We start from the raw sequence: 25,753 nt of genomic DNA, 5'->3' as shown, positions 1-25,753 counted from the left end.
TTATTATTATTCTAGTAAAAAATAAAGAAAATAGTAAAAAATAAAGAAAAACCCTTGAATGAGTAGGTGTGTCCAATTTTTTACTGGTACTGCATATACAGTTGAAGTCGGAAGTTTACATACACTTAGGTTGGAGTCATTAAAACTCCACAAATTTCTTATCAACAAACTATAGTTTTGCAAGTCGGTTAGGACATCTACTTTGTGCATGACACAAGTCATTTTTACAACAATTGTTTACAGACAGATTATTTAACTTATAACTCACTGCATCACAATTCCAGTGTGTCAGAAGTTTACATACACTAAGTCAGAAGATGATGTCATGGCTTTAGAAGCTTCTGATAGGTTAATTTACATAATTTGAGTCAATTGGCGGTGTACCTGTGGATGTATTTCAAGACCTACCTTCAAACTCAGTGCCTTTTTGCTTGACATCATGGGAAAATCAAAATAATTGTAGATCTCCACAAGTCTGGTTCATCCTTGGGAGCAATTTCCAAACACCTGAAGGTACCACGTTCATCTGTACAAGCAATAGTACGCAAGTATAAACACCATGGGACCACGCAGCCGTCATACCGCTCAGGAAGGAGACGCGTTCTGTCTCATAGAGATGAACGTACTTTGGTGCGAAAAGTGCAAATCAAACCCAGAATAACAGCAAAGGACCTTGTGAAGATGTTGGAGGAAACAAGTACAAAAGTATCTATATCCACAGTAAAATGAGTCCAATATCGACATAACCTGAAAGGCCACTCAGCAAGGAAGATGTCACAAAACCGGCATAAAAAAAGCCAGACTACGGTTTGCAACTGCACATGAGGACAAAGATCATACTTTTTGGAGAAATGTCCTCTGGTCTGATGAAACAAAAATAAAACTGTTTGGCCATAATGACCATCTTTATGTTTGGAGGAAAAAGGGGGAGGCTTGCAAGCCGAAGAACACCATCTCAACCGTGAAGCACGGGGTGGCAGCATCATGTTGTGGGGGCGCTTTTCTGCAGGAGGGACTGGTGCACTTCACAAAATAGACGGCATCATGAGGTAGGAAAATTATGTGGATATATTGAAGCAACATCTCAAGACATCAGTCAGGAAGTTAAAGCTTGGTCGCAAATGGGTCTTCCAAATGGACAATGACCCCAAGCATACTTCCAAAGATGTAGCAAAATGGCTTAAGGACAACAAAGTCAAGGTATTGGAGTGGCCATCACAAAGCCCTGACCTCATTCATATAGAACATTTATGGGCAGATCTGAAAACACGTGTGCGAGCAAGGAGGCTTACAAACCTGGCTCAGTTACACCAGCTCTGTCAGGAGGAATGGGCCAAAATTCACTCAACTTATTGTGGGAAGCTTGTGTAAGGCTACCCAAAAAGTTTGACCCAAGTTAAACAATTTAAAGGCAATGCTACCAAATACTAATTGAGTGTATGTAAACTTCTGACCCACTGGGAATGTGATGAGAGAAATAAAAGTTGAAATAAATAATTCTCTCTATTATTATTCTGACAATTCACATTCTTAAAATAAAGTGGTGATCCTAACTGGTGGTGATCCTAATTGGTGATGATCCTAACTTTTTCACTAGGATTAAATGTCAGGAAATGTGAAACTGAATTGAAATGTATTTGGCTAAGGTGTATGTAAACTTCCGACTTCAACTGTACCTTGGGCAGCAGCTTCTAAGGTGCAGGGATGAGTAACCGGGTGGTAGCCGGCTGGTGACAGTGTAGTTGAAAATCCAAACATGATTGAGTTTGAGACGTGTGTGGCTACGCAGTCATGGGTGAACAGGAAGTACAGGAGGGGGATGAGTAAGCACCCTTGTGGGGCCCTTGTGTTAAGGATCAGCGTAGTGGAGGTGTTGTTGCCTACCTTCACCAGCTGGGGGCGGCCCGTCAGGAAGTTCAGGACCCAGTTTCACAGGGCGGGGACTAGACCCAGGGCCTCGAGTTTAATGACAAGCTTGGAAGGTACTATGATGTTGAAGGCTGAGTTGTAGTCAATAAACAGAATTCTTACATAGGTATTCCTCTTACACAGTGTGCAGTGTGATTGCAAATGCGTCATGTGTGGATTAATTGGGTTGGTAAGCAAATTGCAGTGTGTTGGCGTGTTGGGTAAGGTGGAGTTGGTATTATCCTAAACTAGCCTCTCAAAACACTTCATGATGAAAGAAGTGAATGCTATGGGCAATAGTAATTTAGTTCAGTTACCTGCGCTTTCTTGTGAACAGGAAAAATGGTGGACATCTTGAAGCAAGTGGGGACAACAGACTGGGATATGGAGAAATTGAAGCTGTTTTGCAGATGCCCTGAGGACGCAGCCAGGGATGCCGTCTGGTTAACATATATCATTTCTTACTCACATCAGCCACGGAGAACAAACAGTCCATGGGGATGGTAGTGTCCCGGCGTCAGCGGCACTGTTTCCCTTGAAGTGGGTGAAGAAGGTGTTTAGCTTGTCCGGGGAAAGTGTAGTTCATTGAGAGAGGTTTGTGGTATCGACTTGAGGGGGAATATACACGGCTGTGACGATGACCGAAGAGAGTTCTCTCGGGAGGAAATGCAGTCTGCATTTGATTGTGAGGTATTCTAGGTCGGGTGAACAAAAGGACATGAGTTCCTGTACATTACCACAATCACATCATGAGTAGTTAATCATAAAACATGTACCTTTCTTTATTTATTCCTGTCTGCGGGATGTACTGAGAAGCCAGCTAGCTGTATGGACTGGGACAGTATATCCTGAGAGAGCCATGATTCTGTGAAACAGAGTATGTTAGGTCCTCACCCTGAGCTTGTCTATTTTATTGTCCAGGGATTAAACATTAGCGAGTAATTTACTCGGAAATGGTGGGTGGTATGCACGCCTCCTGATTTGGACTAATAGTCCACTCTCAATACCTCTTCTCCACTGGCGGCGTCTTGGGGCAGTCTCTGGGATAAATGTAAATGCATTGGGGGGTACCAACAAAGGATCCAGTTAAGGAAAGTTGTTTTTCTCGTCGAAATGCTGGTGAGTTATCACCGCTATAATATCTAAAAGTAGTAATTCAAAGGACAAAGGATGCAAAGGACTTTCTGAACTATGAGAAATAGCACAAAAAAATGAAATACTGCAAAGTTGCTTAGGAGCCATGAACAGGGCGACCATGTCTGTTGGCTCTATCTTGCCATGATCTTGCATGCCCAACTAGGAGAGGAGAGGTAGGCTACTTACCTTGAAGCAGCAAATTCTGAGAGAGTGTGAATAATGTGACAAAGACCTGCTTTTAATGCAATAGGCAGGCTCACACATACAAAGCATAAAGATGACTGTTTCCAAATAATTTGTGGAAGAACCAAAATATTATAATCCCAAAGTTCAGCTCCGAACCGCAGCATGAAAAATTCAGGACGCGCCACAATGATCTCTGTCGGGACCTGCTGCCCTTTATGTCCTCGTTGCAGTTTCATGCTGTGTAGGAAGTTTTCTTCTTATCCCATGAACATTACTTTAATGTATCATCAGAATGGTAAAAGGCATCAGCTGTAGTGCTAAAGTTGTCATCATTTAGCTTTAGTGCTAAAGTTGTCATCATTAGTCATCATTTAGCTTTAGTGCTAAAGTTGTCATCATTAGTCATCATTTAGCTTTAGTGCTAAAGTTGTCATCATTAGTCATCATTTAGCTTTAGTGCTAAAGTTGTCATCATTAGTCATCATTTAGCTTTAGTGCTAAAGTTGTCATCATTAGTCATCATTTAGCTTTAGTGCTAAAGTTGTCATCATTAGTCATCATTTAGCTTTAGTGCTAAAGTTGTCATCATTAGTCATCATTTAGCTTTAGTGCTAAAGTTGTCATCATTAGTCATCATTTAGCTTTAGTGCTAAAGTTGTCATCATTAGTCATCATTTAGCTTTAGTGCTAAAGTTGTCATCATTAGTCATCATTTAGCTTTAGTGCTAAAGTTGTCATCATTAGTCATCATTTAGCTTTAGTGCTAAAGTTGTCATCATTAGTCATCATTTAGCTTTAGTGCTAAAGTTGTCATCATTAGTCATCATTTAGCTTTAGTGCTAAAGTTGCCTCGGTTTTCTGTTGACGTTTTTGATTCAGACATGGATGTTGACATGGATGTTGAGGTAGAGGTGCATGGAGGGTGAGATATGAGTATCGATGCTGCACGGGAAAACCTGCCACAAGCAGGTAGTGAAACCTTTGCCAGGCCTCACCTCAGCTCACTCACACACTATCTTTCTATACACCTTCTCTCCTAGGCTTCCTTGTTTGGATTTTCAACTCACACGTCCAAGAATAGAGCAAACATGTAAGCGTCTCAGAGAGAGACAAATTTAGCTATGCTATCTAATAGTAGAGCTGAATTAGTAGTAGCATCACATAAACTCAGCAAAAAAACTAAAACATCCTCTCACTGTCAACAACTATTTTCAGCAAACTTAACATGTGTGAATATTTATATGAACATAACAAGATTCAACAACTGAGACATAAACGGAACAAGTTCCACAGACATGTGACTAACAGAAATGGAATAATGTGTCCCTGAACAAAGGGGGGTAAAAATCAAAAGTAACCGTCAGTATCTGGTGTGGCCACCAGCTGCATTAAGTACTGCATAGCATCTCCTCATGGACTGAACCAGATTTGCCAGTTCTTGCTGTGGGATGTTACCCCACTCTTCCACCAAGACATCTGCAAGTTCCCAGACATTTCTGGGGGGAATGGCCCTAGTCCTCACACTCTGATCCAACAGGTCCCAGACGTGCTCAATGGGATTGAGATACCAGCTCTTCGCTGGCCATGGAAGAACACTGACATTCCTGTCTTGCAGGAAATCATGCACAGAACGAGCAGTATGGCTGGTGGCATTGTCATGCTGGAGGGTCATGTCAGGATGAGTCTGCAGGAAGAGTACCACATGAGGGAGGAGGATGTCTTCTCTGTAACACAAAGCGTTGAGATTGCCTGCAATGACAACAAGCTAAGTCCGATGATGCTGTGACACACCACCCCAGACCATAACGGACCCTCTACCTCCAAATCGATCCCGCTCCAGACTACAGACCTCGGTGTAACGCTCATTCCTTCGACGATGAACGCGACTCGTCAGTGAAGAGTACTTTTTGCCAGTCATGTCTGGTCCAGTGACGGTAGGTTTGTGCCCATAGGCGACGTTGTTGCCGGTGATGTCGTGTGAGGACCTGCCTTACAACAGGTCTACAAGCCCTCAATCCAGCCTCTCTCAGCCTATTGCAGACAGTCTGAGCACTGATGGAGGGATTGTGCGTTCCTGGTGTAACTCGGGCAGTTGTTGTTGCCATCCTGTACCTGTCCCGCCGGTGTGATGTTCGGATGTACTGATCCTGTGCAGGTGTTGTTACACGTGGTCTGCCACTGCGAGGACAATCAGCTGTCCGTCCTGTCTCCCTGTAGCGCTATCTTAGGCGTCTCACAGTATGGACATTGCAATTTATTTCCCTGGCCACATCTGCAGTCCTCATGCCTCCTTGCAGCATGCCTAAGGCACGTTCACGCAGATGAGCAGGGACCCTGGGTATCCTTCTTTTGGTGTTTTTCAGAGTCAGTAGAAGGCCTCGTTCGTGTCCTAAGTTTTCATAACTGTGACCTTAATTGCCTACCATCTGTAAGTTGTTAGTGTCTTAACGACCGTTTCCCATTGTGCATGTTCATTAATTGTTTATGGTTCATTGAACAAGCAAGGTGAAACAGTGTTTAAAACCTTTACAATGAAGATTTGTGAAGTTATTCGGATTTTTACTAATTTTCTTTGAAAGACAGGGTCCTGAAAATGGGACAGTTGCTTTTTTTGCTGAGTTTATATATTCCTCTCTGATTCTCTACATGTAACACAGCCTTCTCTCTGTGTTGGCTTCAATCACTCCTATTCTGTTCATGCAGGTATGTTACAGCCAGAATCACTGAAGACTGAATATTCTGTGGAATGCTAGCTTGGCCCTTTGAAAGATCTGCTCTGTCTCTGGTGATTTGGTCTTGAAAAAAGCAGATGCAATGCACTGGAACAATACAGTTGTCATAAAAGATGTATAGGAATGGTAGCTGTTGTTCAACCAAATGTGAATTATTATTATTATATTTTTTAGGTCGTAGATCAGCTTCAATATTGCAGATAGATTGTGGCTTCTATCAATGTAAGTTGATATCAAGAAAATAGACAAGAGGCTGAGTTTTCTCTTTGCGTGACCAGCATACATGCACGTGTATTATATACTAAACAAAAATATGAACGCAATATGTAAAGTGTTGGTCCCATGTGTCATGAGCTGATTAAACAGCATGATCATTACACAGGTGCACCTTGTGCTGGGGGCAATAAAAGGCCACTCTAAAATGTACTGTTTTGTCACACAACACAAGTTTTGACAGAGTGTGCAACTGGCATGCTGACTGCAGGAATGTCTACCAGAGCTGAAGCCAGAGATGTTGATTTCTCTACCATAAGCCGCCTCCAACGTCGTTTTTATAGAATTTGGCAGTACGTCCAACCGGCCTCACAACCGCAGACCACATGTAACCATGCCAGCCCAGGACCTCCACATCAGGCTTCTTCACCTGCGGGATTGTCTGAGACCAGCCACCCGGACAATTGATGAAAATGAAGATTATTTCTGTCTGTAATAAAGCCCTTTTGTGAGGAAAAACTCATTCTGATTGGCTGGGCCTGGCTCCTATTCCCTACTAGGCCCACCTATGGCTGCGCCCCTGCCCAGTCATGGGAAATCAATAGATGAGGGCCCAATTCATTTATTTCAATTGACTGAGTTCCTTATATGAACTGAAACCCAGTAGAATCGTTGAAATTGTTAATTGTTGCGTTTATACTTTTGTTCAGTATAGTAATACTTGATCCCAAGTATACCTGAGTCAGGATTGGCTATGTTCAGGGGTTAGAGTAGAGCATGACTAATGTTTTTGATTCGACAAAAACTGTCATCCTCTCAAATTAGAATGTAGGCTGTTAACAGACGAGCAATCTCATTATTTCCAAGCGAGCTGTTCTCTGTTAGACAGTGTGGCTTCTTGTCCAAGAGGCTCCTGGCCAAATTGGTCCCATTCTGTGTCGTGTAAGGCAGGGCCTAGCTGTAGCTGAGAGCTGCGGTAAGCATGACCATGCACAGAATGAATAGTGATAGAGTGCCTCACTGGAAGGAACTACAACAGGAGCAGCTGCCTGCCCCGACTCTGCAGTCAACAGCCCAACAGTTCTGTTGTCCCATTCACTTGTAGCTAAAGTTGAAACAGTAACAGATAAACAGCTATGATCAAATTCATAACCAACTATACACTGAGTGTACAAAACATTAAGAACACCTTCCTGAGGGCCTAAGGTTACTACATTGCGGACTGGGTGCCTGCAGGCTGGCTTCGGTCGTCATTTGAACAGTGTTTCCCCCGACACATTGGTACAGCTGGCTTCTGTGTTAAGCGGGCGAGGGTTAAGGACACATGACTCGACCTTCGACCTCCCCCGAGCCCGTTGGGGAGTTGCAGCGATGAGACAAGATCGAAAAAGAACACCTTCCTAATATTGAGTTGTATCCAAGTTGGCTGGATGTCCTTTGGGTGGTGGACCATTCTTGATACACACGGGAAACTGTGTGAAAACCCAGCTGCGTTACAGTTCTTAACACAAACCGGTGCGCCTGGCACCTACTACCATACCCCGTTCAAAGGCACTTACATCTTTTGTCTTGTCCATTCAACCTCTGAATGGTACACATATACAATCCATGTCTCAATTGTCTCACCATGTCTCAATTGTGTCAAGGCTTAAAAAAAAGTGGATTTATCAAGACATTTTTGCAAATTTGTGATAAAAACCCCCAGAAATATCACATTTACATAAGTATTCAGACCCTTTACCCAGTACTTTGTTGAAGCACTTTTGGTAGCGATTACAGCCTTCTTCTTGGGTATGACGCTACAAGCTTGGCACACTTGTATTTGGGGAGCTCTTCTCTGCAGATCCTCTCAAGCTCTGTCAGGTTGGATGGGGAGCGTCGCTGCACAGCTATTTTCAGGTCTCTCCAGAGATGTTCGATCGGGTTCAAGTCCGGGCTCTAGCTGGGCCACTCAACAACAATGGAAACAGGATGCACCTGAGCTCAATTTCGAGTCTCGTAGCAAAAGTGTCTGAATACTTATGTAAATAAGATATTTCTGTTTTTTGTTTTTAATACATTTGCAGAAATTTCTAAAAACCTGTTTTCGCTTTGTCATTATGGGGTATTGTGTGTAGATTGCTGTAGGTCCATTTTCGAATAAGGCCGTAACGTAACAAAATGTGGAATAATTCAAGGGGTTTAAATACTTTCCGGAGGCTCTGTATGTAATGGAAAACGTTCATAATGTTTTGTACACTAAGTATATTTTTTTATCAAACCACCCGTTTATTGTGAGCTACACTGAAAACGAAAACATCGACAACAAACATATAGCCTACCCAACAGTGCTTAAAGGTCCAATGAAGCTGTTTTTATCTCAATATCAAATAATTTATGGTTAACAATTATTTTGTATTTATTTGATTTATTTAACCTGTATAATAACTAGGCAAGTCAGTTAAGAACACATATTTATTTACAATGATGGCCTACTCCAGCCAAACCCGGACGACGCTGGGCCAATTGTGCACCACCCTATGCGACTCCCAGTCATGTGATACAGCCTGGATTCAAACCAGGGACTGTAGTGACACCTCTTGCACTGAGAGGCAGTGCATTAGACTGCTGCACCACTCGGGAACAATCAAATTAAGTACCTGACTTTGATTGTTTTCAATTAAAATGGCCAAAGACAAACAAAAATAACGTCTTACTAATTTCTCAAGCAAGACTTTTGCTAGGAATGCCTGGGAGTGGTCTGAGTGGGTAGGGGGAAACTGATGTCACCAGGCAGGCCAAAACTCCATCCCAACAAAACAGGTAGACATTTCAGGCTGTCTTTTCAAACAACTCTTATACTAAAAGGGCATTATCATAATTTTCACAATTTCACAGTATTATTCCAACCTCATAGTGTTAATATATATATAAAACACAGGAAATCCCGTTTTTGAATACACTGGGTCTTTAAAGTGCAACCACATATTTACTTTGACCTTAAAGTGCTTTCACCACACCGTCCCACTGGTTTGAATTCACTATCCACTAGTCCACAGATTTCCTCCTAGCCTTTGGCTCTGACCACCACTTACTGTAAGTGTAAGCAGCAGCACCTCTACTCTGTTATTCCAGACTGAAATGAATTGGGGCTCAGTTCCTCTCCCTCCTTCTCCTTCCTCTCTGCTCCCCATAGGGCTTCCTGACCCGCTCGTCCTCACTCAAATTCGATTTATACTGTAGCCCAGAATTGGGGTCACAGGAGGAGGAGAACAGGAGAGGGCTGAGCTGGCACTCCCCCAATGTGTCTTTCTCTCTCTCTTCCCCTCTCTCTCTTGCTCTCTCTCTCTTTATCCCCTCCCCCCACTCTCTCTCTCTCTCTCTTGCTCTCTCTCTCTTTATCCCCTCCCCCCACTCTCTCTCTTTCCTCTCTCTCTCAGAAGTGCATGACTTATCACAGGAAGTGAGGCGAGGTGATTATTCACATGAATACGCTTAGATGATTATTAATTACATTGGGTTCATGCTGATGGCTGATAACAAGGTTTTTCTCAGGCTGCACCATCAGTGGTGGCTGCCTTTCCCTATTAAACCACATTCATATTACAGCAATTACCCAGCACTGAGCCCCACTGATATTAAATAGACAGAGACAGAGCTAGTTTTTATGTGCCAAAGAATACGTTTAACATTTTTATTAACTCAAGGAGCTGACGACGATCTAGATGAGAAGTTTTTGAACTGTCATCCAATGTCAAATTGATTTTAAAATGAAATGTTTTATTGTTGTAGAGATATGTTTTGTGCTCACTGTCAATGAAACCAGAACAGGTCTTGGTGTGGCACAGTAGGTGACAGAATGATCTAATATCTGAGGGACCCATCCTTCCACTGCCTCCATGGGTGCTAATGTGACTCATACAGCATACAGACACCCGAAACAGCAAATGCCACCTTGTATCAGAATCTCCCATTTGCCACCACAGGGACCAACATGACTGGCAGGCCCTCTCTTCTCTGACACAATAATGGCGCCCAAGCTTATGGTCCAGCAGGCTCAGCCATTGTTTTTCAGGATTAACAGATTAAGGGGAGTGGCTGCCAGCATTCTTCTTTACCAATCTGTCATAGCGGGGGTGGGGACTGGCTTTCGCCAGGTGGAGCCCTGTCCAAGAGAAATGACTGAACAGCCATAAATAACGGTTCAAATCACTGAACATCTCAGAACAGTTGCAGGGCGGAGAACCTGTGGGTGAGTTTAGGATGGGGGGTTGTGCTGAAACACTTTCTATTTTTGTTGCACTAACTGTCGCGTCCATCTGTGCTTAACTGGTGCTCAGAAAAAAAGGATCCTCTCAATTCATAATTGCGGGTTATATAACCAAGAATATACAGTTGAAGTCGGAAGTTTACATACACTTTAGCCAAATACATTTAAACTCAGTTTTTCACCATTCCTGACATTTAATCCTAGTAAAAACTCCCTGTCTTAGGTGGGTTAGGATCACCACTTTATTTTAAGAATGTGATATGTAGTAGAGATAATTATTTATTTGAGCTTTTATTTCTTTCATCACATTCCCAGTGGGTCAGAAGTTTACAAACAATTAGTATTTGGTAGCATTGTCTTTAAATAGTTTAACTTGGGTCAAATGTTTCAGGTAGCCTTCCACAAGCTTCCCACAATAAATTGGGTTTTGGCCCATTCCTCCTGACAGAGCTGGTGTAACTGAGTCAGGTTTGTAAGGTCTCCTTGCTCGCACACTTTTTCAGTTCTGCCCACAACGTTCTATATGGTTGAGGTCAAGGCTTTGTGATGGCCACTCCAATACCTTGACTTTGTTGTCCTTAAGCCATTTTGCCACATCTTTGAAAGTATGCTTGGGGTCATTGTCCATTTGGAAGACCCATTTGCGACCAAGCTTTAACTTCCTGACTGATGTCTTGAGATGTTTCTTCAATATATCCACATAATTTTCCTACCTCATGAAGCCATCTATTTTGTGAAGTGCACCAGTCCCTCCTGCAGCAAAGCACCCCCACAACATGATGCTGCCACCCCCGTGCTTCACTGTTGGGATGGTGTTCTTAAGCTTGCAAGCCTCTCCCTTTTTCCTCCAAACATAACGCTGGTCATCATGGCCAAACAGTTCTATTTTTGATTAATCAGAAAGTAAAATCTTTGTCCCCATGTGCAGTTGCAAGCCATAGTCTGGCTTTTTTATGCCGGTTTTGGAGCAGTGGCCTCTTCCTTGCTGAGCGGCCTTTCAGGTTATTTCGATATAGAACTCGATTTACTGTGGATATAGATACTTTTCTACCTGTTTCCTCCAGCATCTCCACAAGGTCCTTTTGTTGTTGTTCTGGGATTGATTTGCACTTTTCGCACCAAAGTACATTCATCTCTATGAGACAGAACGCATCTCCTCCCTGAGCGGTATGACGGCTACGTGGTCCCATGGTGTTTATACTTGCGTACTATTGTTTGTACAGATGAACGTGGTACCTTCAGGTGTTTGTAAATTGCTCCCAAGGATGAATCAGACTTGTGGAGGACTACAATTTTTTTTATGAGGTCTTAGCTGATTTCTTTTGATTTTCCCATGATGTCAAGTAAAGAGTCACTGAGTTTGAAGGTAGGCCTTGAAATACATCCACAGGTACATCCCCAATTGACTCAAATGATGACAATTAGCTTATCAGAAGCTTCTAAAGCCATTAAATATTTTTCTGAAATGTTCCAAGCTGTTTAAAGGCAAAGTGAACTTAGTGTATGTAAACTTCTGACCCACTGGAATTGTGATACAGTGAAATAATCTGTCTGTAAACAATTGTTGGAAAAATGACTTGTGTCATGCACACAGCATATATCCTAACCGACTTGCCAAAACTATAATTTGTTAACAAGAAATTTGTGGAGTGGTTGAGAAACGAGTTTTAATGACTCCAACCTATGTGTATGTAAACTTCCGACTTCAACTGTATATATATTTTTTCCATTCAAATTGACATTTGTTACCTAATTAATCACTTCTAAGTGAAATTCAATGTATTGATTTTTAAGTAAAGAGATGTGTTCCATGAAGCCTAAAAAGCTGGGAAGCCTCCACTATTGGTCTCTACTTTAGAAATACAGACAGAGAATAGATGTCAAGGCCGTAATGGATTCACACCATGTGACCATAATATATCACAGTATACTGTATATGGTGACTGACAAGGTGATAGTACACAATAGTTATCTGTGGTGTAGGCCTATACTCTAACACCTATCCAGTTGCCACATTTTCACAGACAAGAGGGACTGTAATAACATGGCTACTAGGGTAGAGAGGTTAGCTCTCTTCAGTAATATCCTTAACATAGCAGCATTCTCTCAGTTTAACACGTAATAAATGTTAGCCCACAAGGAAAACAGCCCTGACATCGCAGGCTGAATGATGCAATGCACCTGCAATGACTTAATGCACTTACAGTATATTACAATGTAGCAATACCCACAGCCTACCTCTTTTTTTCCCCCATCAATATTTTAACTTCTCTATGGGATGTTCAATCAATCATCTCCTTATCTCCCTGGACTGTCCTTGACTGTCGACTCAGGTTCTTGTCAGGCATTTTATACTTCAGTGCTTTTAGTTGTGTTGAATTGGACTGAATATAAATGTGTGGGTGAATGCTGTCGTTATCTCTTCAGTGTGGTGTGCGAGTGTGTGTCCATAAGATTGTGTGTGTGTGTGTGTGTGTGTGTGTGTGTGTGTGTGTGTGTGTGTGTGTGTGTGTGTGTGTGTGTGTGTGTGTGTGTGTGTGTGTGTGTGTGTGTGTGTGTGTGTGTGTGTGTGTGTGTGTGTCTCTCAGTCAGTCAATGTGTATACCCTAGTCAATATGTATGTGTCTGAGGTGCCCCTCTGGGGAGAGTTTGGTGGAGTTATCTTGAGTCAGTACTCTTCTTTACCTCCCGTGGTATCTTCCTTCAGGAGCCTGCAGGTAGTTGGTCAGGTCAATGCCTACATCCTCCCAGCAGGTGATTGCCTCTGTGAGCTCGCTCTTCTATTGCTCTTTAGGAGGGAGGCTCTGCCCTTCCCAGCCTATTGACTCAATAAGCAACGGGGTCTTGCTGCAGGGACAATCTCAGCAGAATATACAGTATACAGCTGATTGTGCTTCTGTTCCCATAAGCACATAGTCAATAATGTAATAACTTATGTCTATATCAGGGTTGGGGGTAGAAGGAGGAGAGAGGAGGTACTAAGTAGCCTATGCGTGCTTATCTAACTGCACACTTTGGCATATTAAGAGGGTTTTAGGAGTTTTGTGAAACAGTTTAAAAAGACTTGATTAAGAATGAGGCCTATGTAGAAAGGTCCATCCATATTCCATTGCAGTGGCGACCCGTCATTCAGGGCAGGTGGGGCCCTGAATGACGAATGACTGCAATGGAAAATGACTGCAATGGAAAATGGATGGAACTTTCTACATAGGCCTCATTCTTAATCAAGTCTTTAACCTCATTCTTAATCAAGTCTTTAACCTCATTCTTAATCAAGTCTTTAACCTCATTCTTAATCAAGTCTTTAACCTCATTCTTAATCAAGTCTTTAACCTCATTCTTAATCAAGTCTTTAATCATGTGTTTTGAGCCCCAGCTGTTTAGCAAAAAGATAAACAATAATCTTTTTATTTTGGTTGTTGTTGCCTGTTTTGCATATGGGAACCATACCAGGCCAAACACACAGAACTATAACACATAGAACAAAAACGTATGCCCACCCCAACTCACGACCTGACCAAACTAAAATAGAGACATAAAAAAGGAACTAAGGTCAGGACGTGACAATAATACATGTCACATATCAGTTTGCAAACAATGTAAAACAATGTTTATTGAGTTAATAAAGCTGCGTTGTTTTTTGCATTATTGAGTAAGGCAGCTCCAAAATGGAGGCGTTTCAGCCTAGCTCAGTGCTGTCTGTGGTAGAGGAGCAGCCAATGGAAAATACAGAGCGTAGGGGTAGGTAATCCTCTCTAGTTGTGCCGTGACAGGCTCAACGTTCTGTCACTCATGTGAACACTACATCGCCGCAAAATCTACAGGAAGAGCTAGAAAGTTCAAGCCCACTTGGATGCTTGCATAGATTTGCATTAGAAGTGCCCATCCAAGAAGGCTCAAGGTCATTGGCCACAGATAAAATGATGTCAAATCACGTTATATCTACTTTAGCTTTGATTGGACTGATTATGTCAACATCATACTTTCAAAATCTTAGCTAGCAGTCATCATCATGAATCATGTTGACAATCTACTGGTAAATCTTATTGATTCCTTGTCATATGAAGAGAAATTATAGACAAAATGTATCGGTGCTCATTGGCTATATGACATAAACATTACACAACAAGTTTGATATCGCAAATTCAACAATGAGTGGTTTGGAAGGAATCAGTGGCAAAGCAATCACTATTTTGCTTCCTCAGCTATTCGGTGGAGAGGGTGTGTGATCCAAGTCTGGGTTTAAGGGTCTCTTTTCCAAGAGTAAAAAAATAAACATTCACACGCAACACCATGGGCCAGAAATGGTTGAATACATTGGTCATGCTGTCAATCCAGCATGACTTCTGCAGCGTTCAAAGCAACTGGAAACTCGGAACTGGAAAATCTCAGTGAGTTTAAGACAACTGTGGACTCTGAAAATTATTTGCTCCGACTGGTAAAATACGTTTTCCACGGTCATCCAACTCAGAATTCTAAGTCGGGAACTGAGGCCTCTTTCTTGAGCTCCAACCTGAAGATCACTGACATCATGATTTTACCTTGTTTTCCGAGTTCCCAGATGTATTGAAAGCACCATAAATCCAGAGAATGCCGGACTTTGAAGACAAAGTTTGAGGAAAAAATTAGCTGCGCCACCTTCTTGTTCAAGTATTTTTGATGAGTCCAAAAATGTCTTGTATGCTGCTGCATAAATTATGTAATATGCCTGGGAGATATGTATACTGTAGCTAAGAAAGTAATACTAAGTGTATGTTGTGTAGTAAGCTGTTAGTAGCCCATGTGCCTCACCCCAATAATTTGGTCCCTTTCCCCCTCATAACTTAGCCTACTTTTCTGACTTGGTGGTGCACATGTAGCCTTTAGCCTGTTTTAGAGAAATGTAATCATCAAATATTGTAAGCGCCTTCATTGTCTGATTATATGCCCCCTTTTTTGCTCCTACGGCCCCTTTATTTGTCCTACAGTTCTCACTTGGTGTACAGGGAGAATACTGTAGGAACGGCTCTAAATTCTGCTGCTGTACATTTCAAATGTGCTGAACAAATATTTATATTGACTACGTCCGTCTTAGCTCTGTCACGCCCTGGTCGAAGTAATGTATGTTTGTCTTCATTTATTTGGTCAGGCCAGGGTATGACATGGGTTATTGTGGTGCGTTTTTGTCATGGGGTTTTTGTGGGGTGTCTAGCATAGTCTATGGCTGCCTGAGGCGGTTCTCAATCAGAGTCAGGTGATTATCGTTGTCTCTGATTGGGAACCATATTTAGGCAGCCATATTCTTTGAGTATTTTGTGGGTGATTGTTACTGTCTCTGTGTTAGTGTTCACTAGATAGGCTGTATAGGTTTTCACATTCCGTTTGTTGTTTTTGTATTGTTCGTGTTTTTTTTCATTAAAGATGTATCGAACTAACCACGCTGCATTTTGGTCCGACTCTCTTTCGACGGAAGAAAACCGCAACAAGCTCGCTCATTAATGTCTTAATCTGAGCCTCTTATCCGCTCATCGTTCCCTTATGCCATAGTTTGTACATCTCAATTGTCAGTAGAAACCACATTTGTTTAAGCAAGTCTCCCATATCAGCTATGTTTTATTTTATTTTTTAAAGGCAGTAAATTAGGCTGAATGAACTGTTTCACTGCCAGACAAGCCTCCGCTGATAGCCAGGTTTAGAGGTGGTAAGGATTCATAGAGTGAAAAGAAAAGAAAGCTCTGCTGTTGGGACGGCTTTATGTAGCCACTAACAGTTTGTCACCGTTATAGTGCAATTAATGTATTGTTTAGTGTTGTGTTGTGTAATGGCTTTGCTGGCATGCATCACATTTTTTGGGGGGGGAGTTTGCCCCACTAAGATTTACATGCTAAAATCGCCACTGTTCCATTGTGAGATATCCACTCAGCACCTAAGCCAATGAAATCAGAGATTCCACTGAGTCTGGATGGATCGGTATTGAATGAACGGTGTGATGGTATTGTCTGGCCAGAAGGTGGTATAAAACATCAGCATACGTAGAGCATGTTCATGAAAAATGATTATGTAGAGTACAACGGCTATAATGACTTCGAGAGGGGATGTGTGTTTTGTACCTCTCTGTCTCTCTCCATCTCTCTGAGTACTCCTCTGTATGGGCTCGGAGTCCCACAGTGTGTGTGTGCCACCACTCGACAGGTGGGGTGTCATAATCTTGTCATTACTTGTTAGCTTGCCGACTGTCTCAGGTGAAGTGGGCCTTCTCAAGGGCACTGTCTGTGTGCGTGTGTGTCAGGGTTGTTCTGAATTGCATTGAGAATGCCTCATAAATTCCAATTCAATTATTGAATTTGAATTGAAGTAGGAAACAGGATACAGAATTGCAATTCAAATTTGAATGGAAGGAAATATAAGTGAATGAAATTAAAATGCCTATTCTATATTAGGTGTAGCGTATATAAAAATACACAGAACAAAAATATAAACACAACATGCAACAATTTCAAAGATTTTACTGAGTTACAGTTCATATAAGGAAATCAGTCGATTGAAATCAAGAAATTAGGCCCTAATCTATGGATTTCACATGACTGGGAATACAGATACGCATTAATCAGGCTGTTGATTGTGTCCTGTGGAATGTTGTCCCACTCCTCTTAAATGGGGGTGAGAAGTTTCTGGATATTGGCTGGAACTGGAAAATGCTGTAATACACATCCATACAGAGCATCCCAAACGTGCTCAATTGGTGACATGTCTGGAGAGTATACAGGCCATGGAAGAACTGGGACATGTTCAGCTTCCAGGAATTGTGTGCAGATCCTTGTGACATGGGGTGGTGGTGGTGAATGAATGGCACGACAATGGGCCTCAGGATCTCGTCACGGTATCTCTGTGCATTCAAATCGCTAAAATGAAATTGCCTTCATTATCCGTAGCGTATGTCTGCCATACCATAACCCCACTGCCACCATGGGGCACTCTGTTCATAACGTTGACATCAGCTTACCACTCAACCACACAACGCCATACACGCTGTCTGCCATCTACCCGGTACAGTTGAAACCAAGATTTATCCATGAAGAACACACTTCTCCAGCGTGCCAGTGGCCATCAAAGGTGAGCATTTGCCCACTGAAGTCGGTTATGATGCCGAACTGCAGTCAGGTCAAGACCCTGGTGAGGATGACGAGTACGCAGATGAGCTTCCCTGAGACGATTTCTGACAGTTTGTGCAGATATTCTTTGGTTGTGCAAGCCCACAGTATCATCAGCTGTCCGTGTGGCTGGTCTCAGATGGTCACGCAGGTGAAAAAGCTGGATGTGGAGGTTCTGGGCTGGTGTGGTTACACGTGGTTGTGAGGCTGGTTGGACATACTGCCAAATTCTCTAAAACAACAATAGAGGTGGCTTATGGTAGAGAAATTAACATCAAATTCTCTGGCAACAGCTCTTTTGGACATTCCTGCAGTCAACATGCCAATTGCACGCTCTCTCAAAACTTGAGACATCTGTGGCATTGTGTTGTCTGACAAAACTGCACTTTTTAGAGTGGCCTTTTATCGTCCCCCAGCACAAGGTGCACCTGTGTAATGATCATGCTGTTTAATCAGCTTCTTGATATGCCACATCTGTCAGGTGGATGGATTATCTTGGCAAAGCAGGATTGCTCACTAACAGCGATGTAAACAAATATATGCACAAAAAAATGAGAGAAATAAGCTTTTTGTGTGAATGGAACATTTCATTGATCTTTTATTTCAGCTCATGAAACATGGGACCAACACTTTACATGTTGTGTTTATATTTTTGTTCAGCGTACATCTTGTATATAAAACATCAAACATGTCATTATATACATGCATATAAAATATTGTTCAAACAATATAGGGAAAATTTTTATATTTAATTAATCACTTACCTTTTGTTAAATATAAGGGGAAAATACATTTCCCACATTTCCCAGAATGCATTAGTTTTACCCTCAAGTTAACCCTTTGGCCTTGGTGGAAATATAATTGGCTATTCTAAGCACTAAGGTTAAAAGAGTATATGAACATTGTTTCCAGAGAAAAGTGATATATTCTTCAGTATCTGTGTAAGTGTGACCTTTCCGATTTAATGACTGAGTGGAATTTCTTTGATTTGCACTGATTCAAACTCAAATTCAAATTCTACATCCTGTGGGGTTTGGTCATTTTATTTGAATTTCAACTCATGAGTTGAATGGGAGTGAATTCCAAAATTCTGCATTGAGACCAATCCTGGTGTGTGTATGAGAGAAAGCCTTCACCCCATCTCTCTCCCACTCACAGCCTCTTGCCCTTCCATCCTCCACTGAGCTTCTGATCTCTGTCTGTTAGACTAGACTAAAGACAACAAGCATCACATCAGACACAATTCAAACAGAAGGTCAGGTGATTGGTCTCCAATGATCTGTGTGACTTAGTGATGGGCTCTCTCCCTCCCTTGTGTGTAAACAATGATAGAGCGTATTTGCACACCTCTGCGAATAGCGGTGCGTTGATTAAAAGGGACTTCCAGTGTTTGGGCCTCCCACGCGGCCGTTTCAATCTCCCTCCTCTGTTTGAGATAGTCAGCGGTTCACCGGGGCAACCTTCTCGACGACGATAACTCACACTATAACACTAAGCAGAAAGACGCCTCTCTAACCTTGGCTAATGTTGAAGCTGACGAGCAAGCAAGGCCGTGATTTTAACATTGATTTTCAACAATGACGAACCTTTTTCTTTAACAGTTTGACCAGGTACTAGAAGCTCCCTCTAAGTACCCTTGGTGGAGGCTCAAGGGGGAAGAGAAAAAAGTCCTGAGTTCAAATTGGAGCAGATTTAGAAGGATCCCAATTAGTGCCTGAGGGAGAGCGATAGGCCCGTCTGGTAGAGGAGCACTGATGAAGCACCTAGGCTCCGTCATTAGCCTGCACACTGAGTCCCTTGACACCACCGTTGGCCACAGAGCTTGATGAGGCGGGCTGGAATGGACACAGTGTCTGTCTCCTTTGTCTACTGCTGTTGCTGTTCCCTGGCACGGCTCTTGTCTCCTACCATGTGCTGCTGGGCTTTCTGTTCCAGAAATAGCTGGCCAAGTGCATGCTAAATCAGCATTGTACTGTGTGCAAAATCGTTTTTCATATGCTGTTCATGTGCATGTAATATCTTGAGCAGGTCTGGGATCTGTTGTATGTGACAGGAATTGTACCCTTTGCCAGAGGAGACAACCCTATGTTGAATGGTGGTTGTCTGTGCTGCAGCCTAGTGTGATTAGTTTGTTGGCCCTTATCAGTTCTCTTAACAAGCTCCGTAGTGACACCTCTGCTCTGCCCCAGGCCCCTGGTCATCTAGTAAATGTCACTATAATGACACACGCATTAACATTTACAGGTCCAGCAGGCCAAAAGAGATAATTTGGGACTGTAACCTGCAATGAAAGGGAGACATGTCAAGGATTCTAAAAATGGCATTTTGGTTGTAGAGTAAGTGAATGTTTTGGATCATTTTAGGTGCATTTATTTTAGGAACTTATTTCATATCTCGTTGTGCAGTTTTCTAAATGTGCAATGATCGAAGACCTCGGTGTTTAGAATTGTTTGGACTATGAGGTTGCTAAGGAAACATTACCATCCAATGGTCTTGTTATTCTTAATTGGTAGAGTAATTGTATTGAAATGCGGAGCGCTGCAGGAATTATTCCAGTAGCATGGTTTAATTGTTTTTACATGGCCAATCAGTGTGTGTGTACCCAGAGGAGCTCCAGGGGACCGGCGCTAGCTAGCTAGCTTCATTTTCACTGTCACTACCCAGACAGGTTAATGTTCTCTTATTCTGGCCTTATTAAAAGCTGCTGCCTGCTAACACATCCTGATCCCCATACGCATCACGTCTCCTCTGCACTTCTAACCAGGTCTGGAGATGTTTTCGGATTTCCTCGGGTACATTTAAATAGCTGTTCGGTGTCTGAAATGGCACTGACCCATCGAGCACATAAAGTGTGTGAGTGCCAGGCAGGCTGTGATAATAGCGTGCTCAGAGACACTTGGCTCTAATAAGAGGTGTTTGATTGCTTTTTTGAATGTATTTTTCCTCCTGTTGATTGTGTTTTCGGCTCCGGCCGCGGGGAGGACAAGCTCTTTCATGATGCTGCTGCTTGAGTGATTCTGAGCTCGACATGTGAACTTAGACCGTTACTGTAGATAGGCGAGGTACAGTAACAGTAACAGTGTTTATCTTTATAGCTTTGCCGTAGAGAGGAATGGTAACAGATAAGCCTATTCCTCACTGACTTTATACTGTCTCGGTAGAAGGAGATTGATATAGAAAGAGCATACAATGACATCCCTGTTGAAATGAACAGATAACCTGCTCTTGGAGATGGACGCTTAGACATGGACATATAGCTCAGTAAATAATCCTCTATCTTTAGGAAATATTTACTTTTCTCTGTGAACAGTGGTTGGCTGGCTGGCTGGCAGGCAGGCAGGCTCGGTAATGTTTGCTATGCTGTGTGACCCATACCCAGTGTTAAAAAATAAAATGCTAGAACACGTCCCAGTGGAAATCAGTGAATATGGTTGTTAGCTAGTAGAGCACAGAACCATCAGAGTTTGGGAAAGAAAACGGCTCCCCATCAATGCACTGCACTCCTGTGGACCCCAGGAAGAGTAGCTGCTGCTTCAGCAACAGCTAATGGGCATCCTAATAAAATACTTAATACTCAACTCCCTCCAGTCAAGGAACGATTTCCCTACAAAGGTTTCTGTTCGTTCTACACTTGTGTTCACTCTAGGCAGCTATACATATTTTTGTGTGCATAGAAAGACTGTCAATATGTAAATGCAGGGTAATTAAACCATTTCCTTCAGTGCATCTGTTACAGAGTTAGCTTTGATTTCAATAAAGTACCAGTACATGTATCATTGTTCTAAAGGTATCAGTGTACAACACTATAGCTGCCATAGTATTAACCCCACCAACCTGTGTCTGACAGTTTTATGTTTTTGAGGCTGAAAATAATTTGCTTTTGAACGACTCCCACTCGCTCCCCTGGAAATATTGTTGGGCTGAAAGTCTGCCTGCACTTCTTTGTTGTCTCCAATTATTCCTCCACTCCTGCCTTACTCTATTTCTCTCTCTACCCACACTCTGATCCCAGAGAGCTTTCTTTCGCCAATTATGGTCATAAAGATAGGCGGCCATTTTAGAACATTCTCATGTTGGGCTTGTTGTGTTAAGAGATTACTGCACTTTGCTAGCTGTATAGTAACTGAGTTGAATTGAAAATAAATAACTAGCTGGCCGGTGACTGCATTGATCTCTTGAGATTGCCGGGACGCTTTTTCCTTCCATGATCCTCGGGGAAAGGCCGACTTCACTCGTGTGTGGTTTTGTTTATCTGTTTTGATTTGTCATGTTAATTGTTTCCGTCTGTGTGTCTGTCTTCTAATTCGTTTGAAAAGTTAGCCACACACTGAAGCTGGAAGGGAAATCTTATATACGGTAGTTTCAGCATGTTAAGGCTTATAAGGAGCTTACGCACTTATCCCTAGACAATGTCAATTATATCCACCCACAACATCTCATGGGCACCGTTATATTCCCTGTGGGAACAGATGTTTTTTTGACCATGTCTCTCTTATCCTCTTCACAGGTGAGGAGAATTTACTGGCAATACTGAAAAGGCGATGGTGGAAGTACATGATTCTGGGACTAATAGACATTGAGGCTAACTACCTGGTTATCAAAGCCTACCAATACACCACGCTCACCAGCGTACAGGTGAGTCTGTTTTCATCTATCACATGTGAACGCCATCGGTGTGCGTGTATGTGCGCAGGGGTGCGTGCGTGCGTGTGTCGGTACAAGGCGTTCCCTCGACTGGCCGCTGGACAGACATAAGACAGTAGTACGGCGGTGACCTTTTGCCGAGTCTACGTAATAAGATGGCTAATTAAAGGTACACTGGCTGACTCTCATCCCGTGTGTCAGTTCATCTTCATTAAATTGCAGTTAGTGCCAGAGGAGCCTTACTCAGATCCATCCGAAAGGCATCAGGTCCTTGGCGCAGGGCTGGAGGGATGGAAGGAGGGAGGTTTAAATGATTATAGGAGAGCCTCAGTTAGAGCACAATAGATTTTGTTTCCTCTCATCTCACCGGAATCTGACATTTTCCTCCACTCCTCCAGAGCCCAGGTAGGACTCAGGATCAATGTGTCGGTATCCTCTCTCTAGTGATGAATCAGGCCTCTAAACTCTCTCCTCTCAGTGCAGTCAGTTAGGGCTGAACGGGAACAGACGATACCATTAACACTTCCCCGGCTTACCAGGACTCTTCCAGTTCCTCCAGCATGCAGGCCTCTCACACTCAGAGAGAGGAGAAATTAGATCCGTGCCAACTGCAAAGTTGTGTTAATGGGTATAGATAGCTCTTGTGGTGTACATGCTGTACTGAAACCATATCAGTTGAGTAGTTTCACCGGATTCTATACGGCATATTGCAGTGTCATTTTCATTCGTCAAGTCTGTGGTAGCCTGAAAATGTGAGGTATCGGCAACAATCGGAAGCAAATAGATCAATTCCCTCTTCAGATCATAGCGGAGATGTGTCATTTTCCATTTGCAAGTAGTGGGAGGGAACCATGTGGAAACAAGTTGGCAGAATAACATCTGTAAATGTGTCTTCTGTCAGCTTGTGGGTCTCTGCCTCTGCCTCTACTCAGCCAGACAGAAAACAGATGGAGTGTCAGTGTCTATATCCGTCAGATACCGCTCAGCTCTGACCGCCACTCGAGACCGCTCTGCCTTGCCGTTATTTTGGGAAGTGGAATCGATGACCGGCACGGCACCGCTGTCTCACGACAGAGAGAGATAATCCATGGCTTGGGCCTGAGTCCTGCTCTGGGCTGGAGCAGCGGGAGTGGGAGTGTCAGGGCCACTGATGTGGAGGGCTGACTGTTCTGTTGAAGTAAAGTAGGGGGAGTGTAAAAGGTACCAGAATCCCCTCATTCCCCTGGGGTCTGGCCCTGTGACTGACAGATAGATAGACCTCATTCCCCTGGGGTCTGGCCCTGTGACTGACAGACAGATAGACCTCATTCCCCTGGGGTCTGGCCCTGTGACTGACAGACAGATAGACTTCATTCCCCTGGGGTCTGGCCCTGTGACAGACAGAAAGACTTCATTCCCCTGGGGTCTGGCCCTGTGACAGACAGACAGACAGACAGACAGACAGACAGACAGACAGACAGACAGACAGACAGACAGACAGACAGACCTCATTCCCCTGTGGTCTGGTCCTGTGACTGATAGACAGACAGACCTCATTCCGCTGTGATCTGGCTTTGTGACTGATAGACAGACCTCATTCTGCTGTGATCTGGCCTTGTGACTGATAGACAGATAGACCTCATTCCGCTGTGATCTGGCCTTGTGACAGACAGACAGACAGATAGACCTCATTCCGCTGTGATCTGGCCTTGTGACAGACAGACCCCATTCCCCTGTCTTCTGACTCTGTGACAGACAGACAGACCTCATTTCCATTCCCCTGTGGTCTGGCCCTGTGACAGACAGACCTCATTCCCCTGTCGTATGTTCCTGTGACAGACAGACAGACAGACAGACAGACAGACAGACAGACAGACAGACAGACAGACAGGCGAGATGACAGACAGACAGACAGGCGGGATGACAGACAGACAGACAGGCGGGATGACAGACAGACAGACAGACAGACAGACAGACAGACAGGCGGGATGACAGACAGACAGACAGACAGACAGACAGACAGACAGACAGACAGACAGACCGGCGGGATGACAGACAGACAGACCGGCGGGATGACAGACAGACAGACCGGCGGGATGACAGACAGACAGACAGACAGACAGACAGACAGACAGACAGACAGACAGACAGGCGGGATGACACAGTGACGAGTTGATCAGTACCTCCATGCCCTGCTGACCCAAAGCCAGCACAACGCACTGATGTGACAAGCACACTAATGGCCGGCAGCTACTGTTTACACAGCGATGGATCTATCCGCATGGTGTGACTGTCACTGAATGATTAGGTCGGGCGGTGACGAGAGTGATAGGGTGACTCTCTTCCACAGTGTAGAGACAGAGATATTTGAGAGTAGCATTGCACAGCAGCAGCTCTCTCTCTCTCTCCAAAGTAAACCCAGCCTGAGCATATAGCGAAGGTGATTAAACATTCAGAGGAAGGGGTGCTCATGGAATCACTGTAAATATTGACTCCGTAAACAGCTAGAACTCAATCTGAGACTCCTCAGTATTTTTGTTTTCGAGGTCTGTTGTGCAAGTTTGTTTGATATTTAGAGAACAGCTCAGGTCAAGTGAAGTCAAATGAAGTAGGTTTGGTTGTAAGTTGGAGACTTTATCAATGGACTCTCTCACTCTAAGGCCACGTTTTCCTCTCCTCTTGTTACTCTGTGCAGGGTAATTTGCTTTTTAGTTTGATTGGCTTTCACTAACTGATTCCTTTGGAGGAGGGTGGAGGAGAGAAATAGCCAGAACAATTCTCAACAGTGTTATGTAAACTATAACAAGGTTAGATAATGCCTCATCAATATTAATATGCAGGCATGAAGAGAACTGGGCATGAGACGGTGCTATAAAATACTTTCCCATTAAGGGGAAATTATTAGTTGTTATGAATGGTCATGGTGTCTGGCTAGGCTCCAGTATGAGGAGATCAGTGGACACATCTGGGGGAAGCTCCTCTTTGTCAACTCGTTAGAACAGGCAGCTACAGATGTAGGATCTTTATTTGAGCCAGTTTGATGCAGCAACAGGAAATGTGAATTATTACGTGGACTATTTTTTTGTAGGGGTTGATACATTCCTCGTTAGGGAAATCGACAACTTTAGAAGCCTTATTAAACCTCAAATACAGTACAAGTGTGCATTTCCTGCTAGGCAAAAGAGTGATCAAATTAAGATCCTACATCTAAATGCTACTCAGTCCTCCACTTCAAGATATGCAGGTAGCCAGCCGCGGTCCTGGGGACAAATCACTGTAAAACAGAGGAATTAGTTGAAGATTTATTTCGACAGAGTTAAGCGGAGAGTCTTAGGACTGACTAAATCGCATCATTCTTTCTCCTCACTTGGTCTGTGATAATTGTATCGGTTTCATTAGTTTGCTGGTATTTGTAAAAAGGAGCAGAGAATGTCATTGACAATGTCAGGTCTATTATTTTGCTAGTAATTCACTGTAAAAGTTGTCGGGTTAATGCCAGAGCTGTTCCCCAGATAGCCCTGAGAGAACAGGTGAGAGTAAACACAGAACTCAACCCTCAATCACTCACTCACTTT

General features: G+C 43.1%; 1 protein-coding gene across 4 annotated transcripts in view; it reads left to right on the top strand.

Annotated features, from left to right (window-relative positions):
* slc35f1 (solute carrier family 35 member F1) overlaps positions 1–25,753 on the top strand; it is a 118,860-nt gene that overhangs the window by 54,402 nt on the left and 38,705 nt on the right. For all 4 annotated transcript variants that reach the window (XM_035774835.2, XM_052523539.1, XM_035774836.2 and 1 more), the window contains exon 3: positions 22,063–22,190. In XM_035774835.2, the coding sequence (XP_035630728.1) occupies positions 22,063–22,190 (128 nt within the window). The remainder of the gene's footprint in view (positions 1–22,062; positions 22,191–25,753) is intronic.

The sequence above is a fragment of the Oncorhynchus keta genome, chromosome 8 (genome assembly GCF_023373465.1).
Source record: "Oncorhynchus keta strain PuntledgeMale-10-30-2019 chromosome 8, Oket_V2, whole genome shotgun sequence".
NCBI lineage: Eukaryota > Metazoa > Chordata > Actinopteri > Salmoniformes > Salmonidae > Oncorhynchus > Oncorhynchus keta.
Note: the sequence above shows the minus strand (reverse complement) of the source record. Positions and strands in the feature narration are given on the sequence as shown.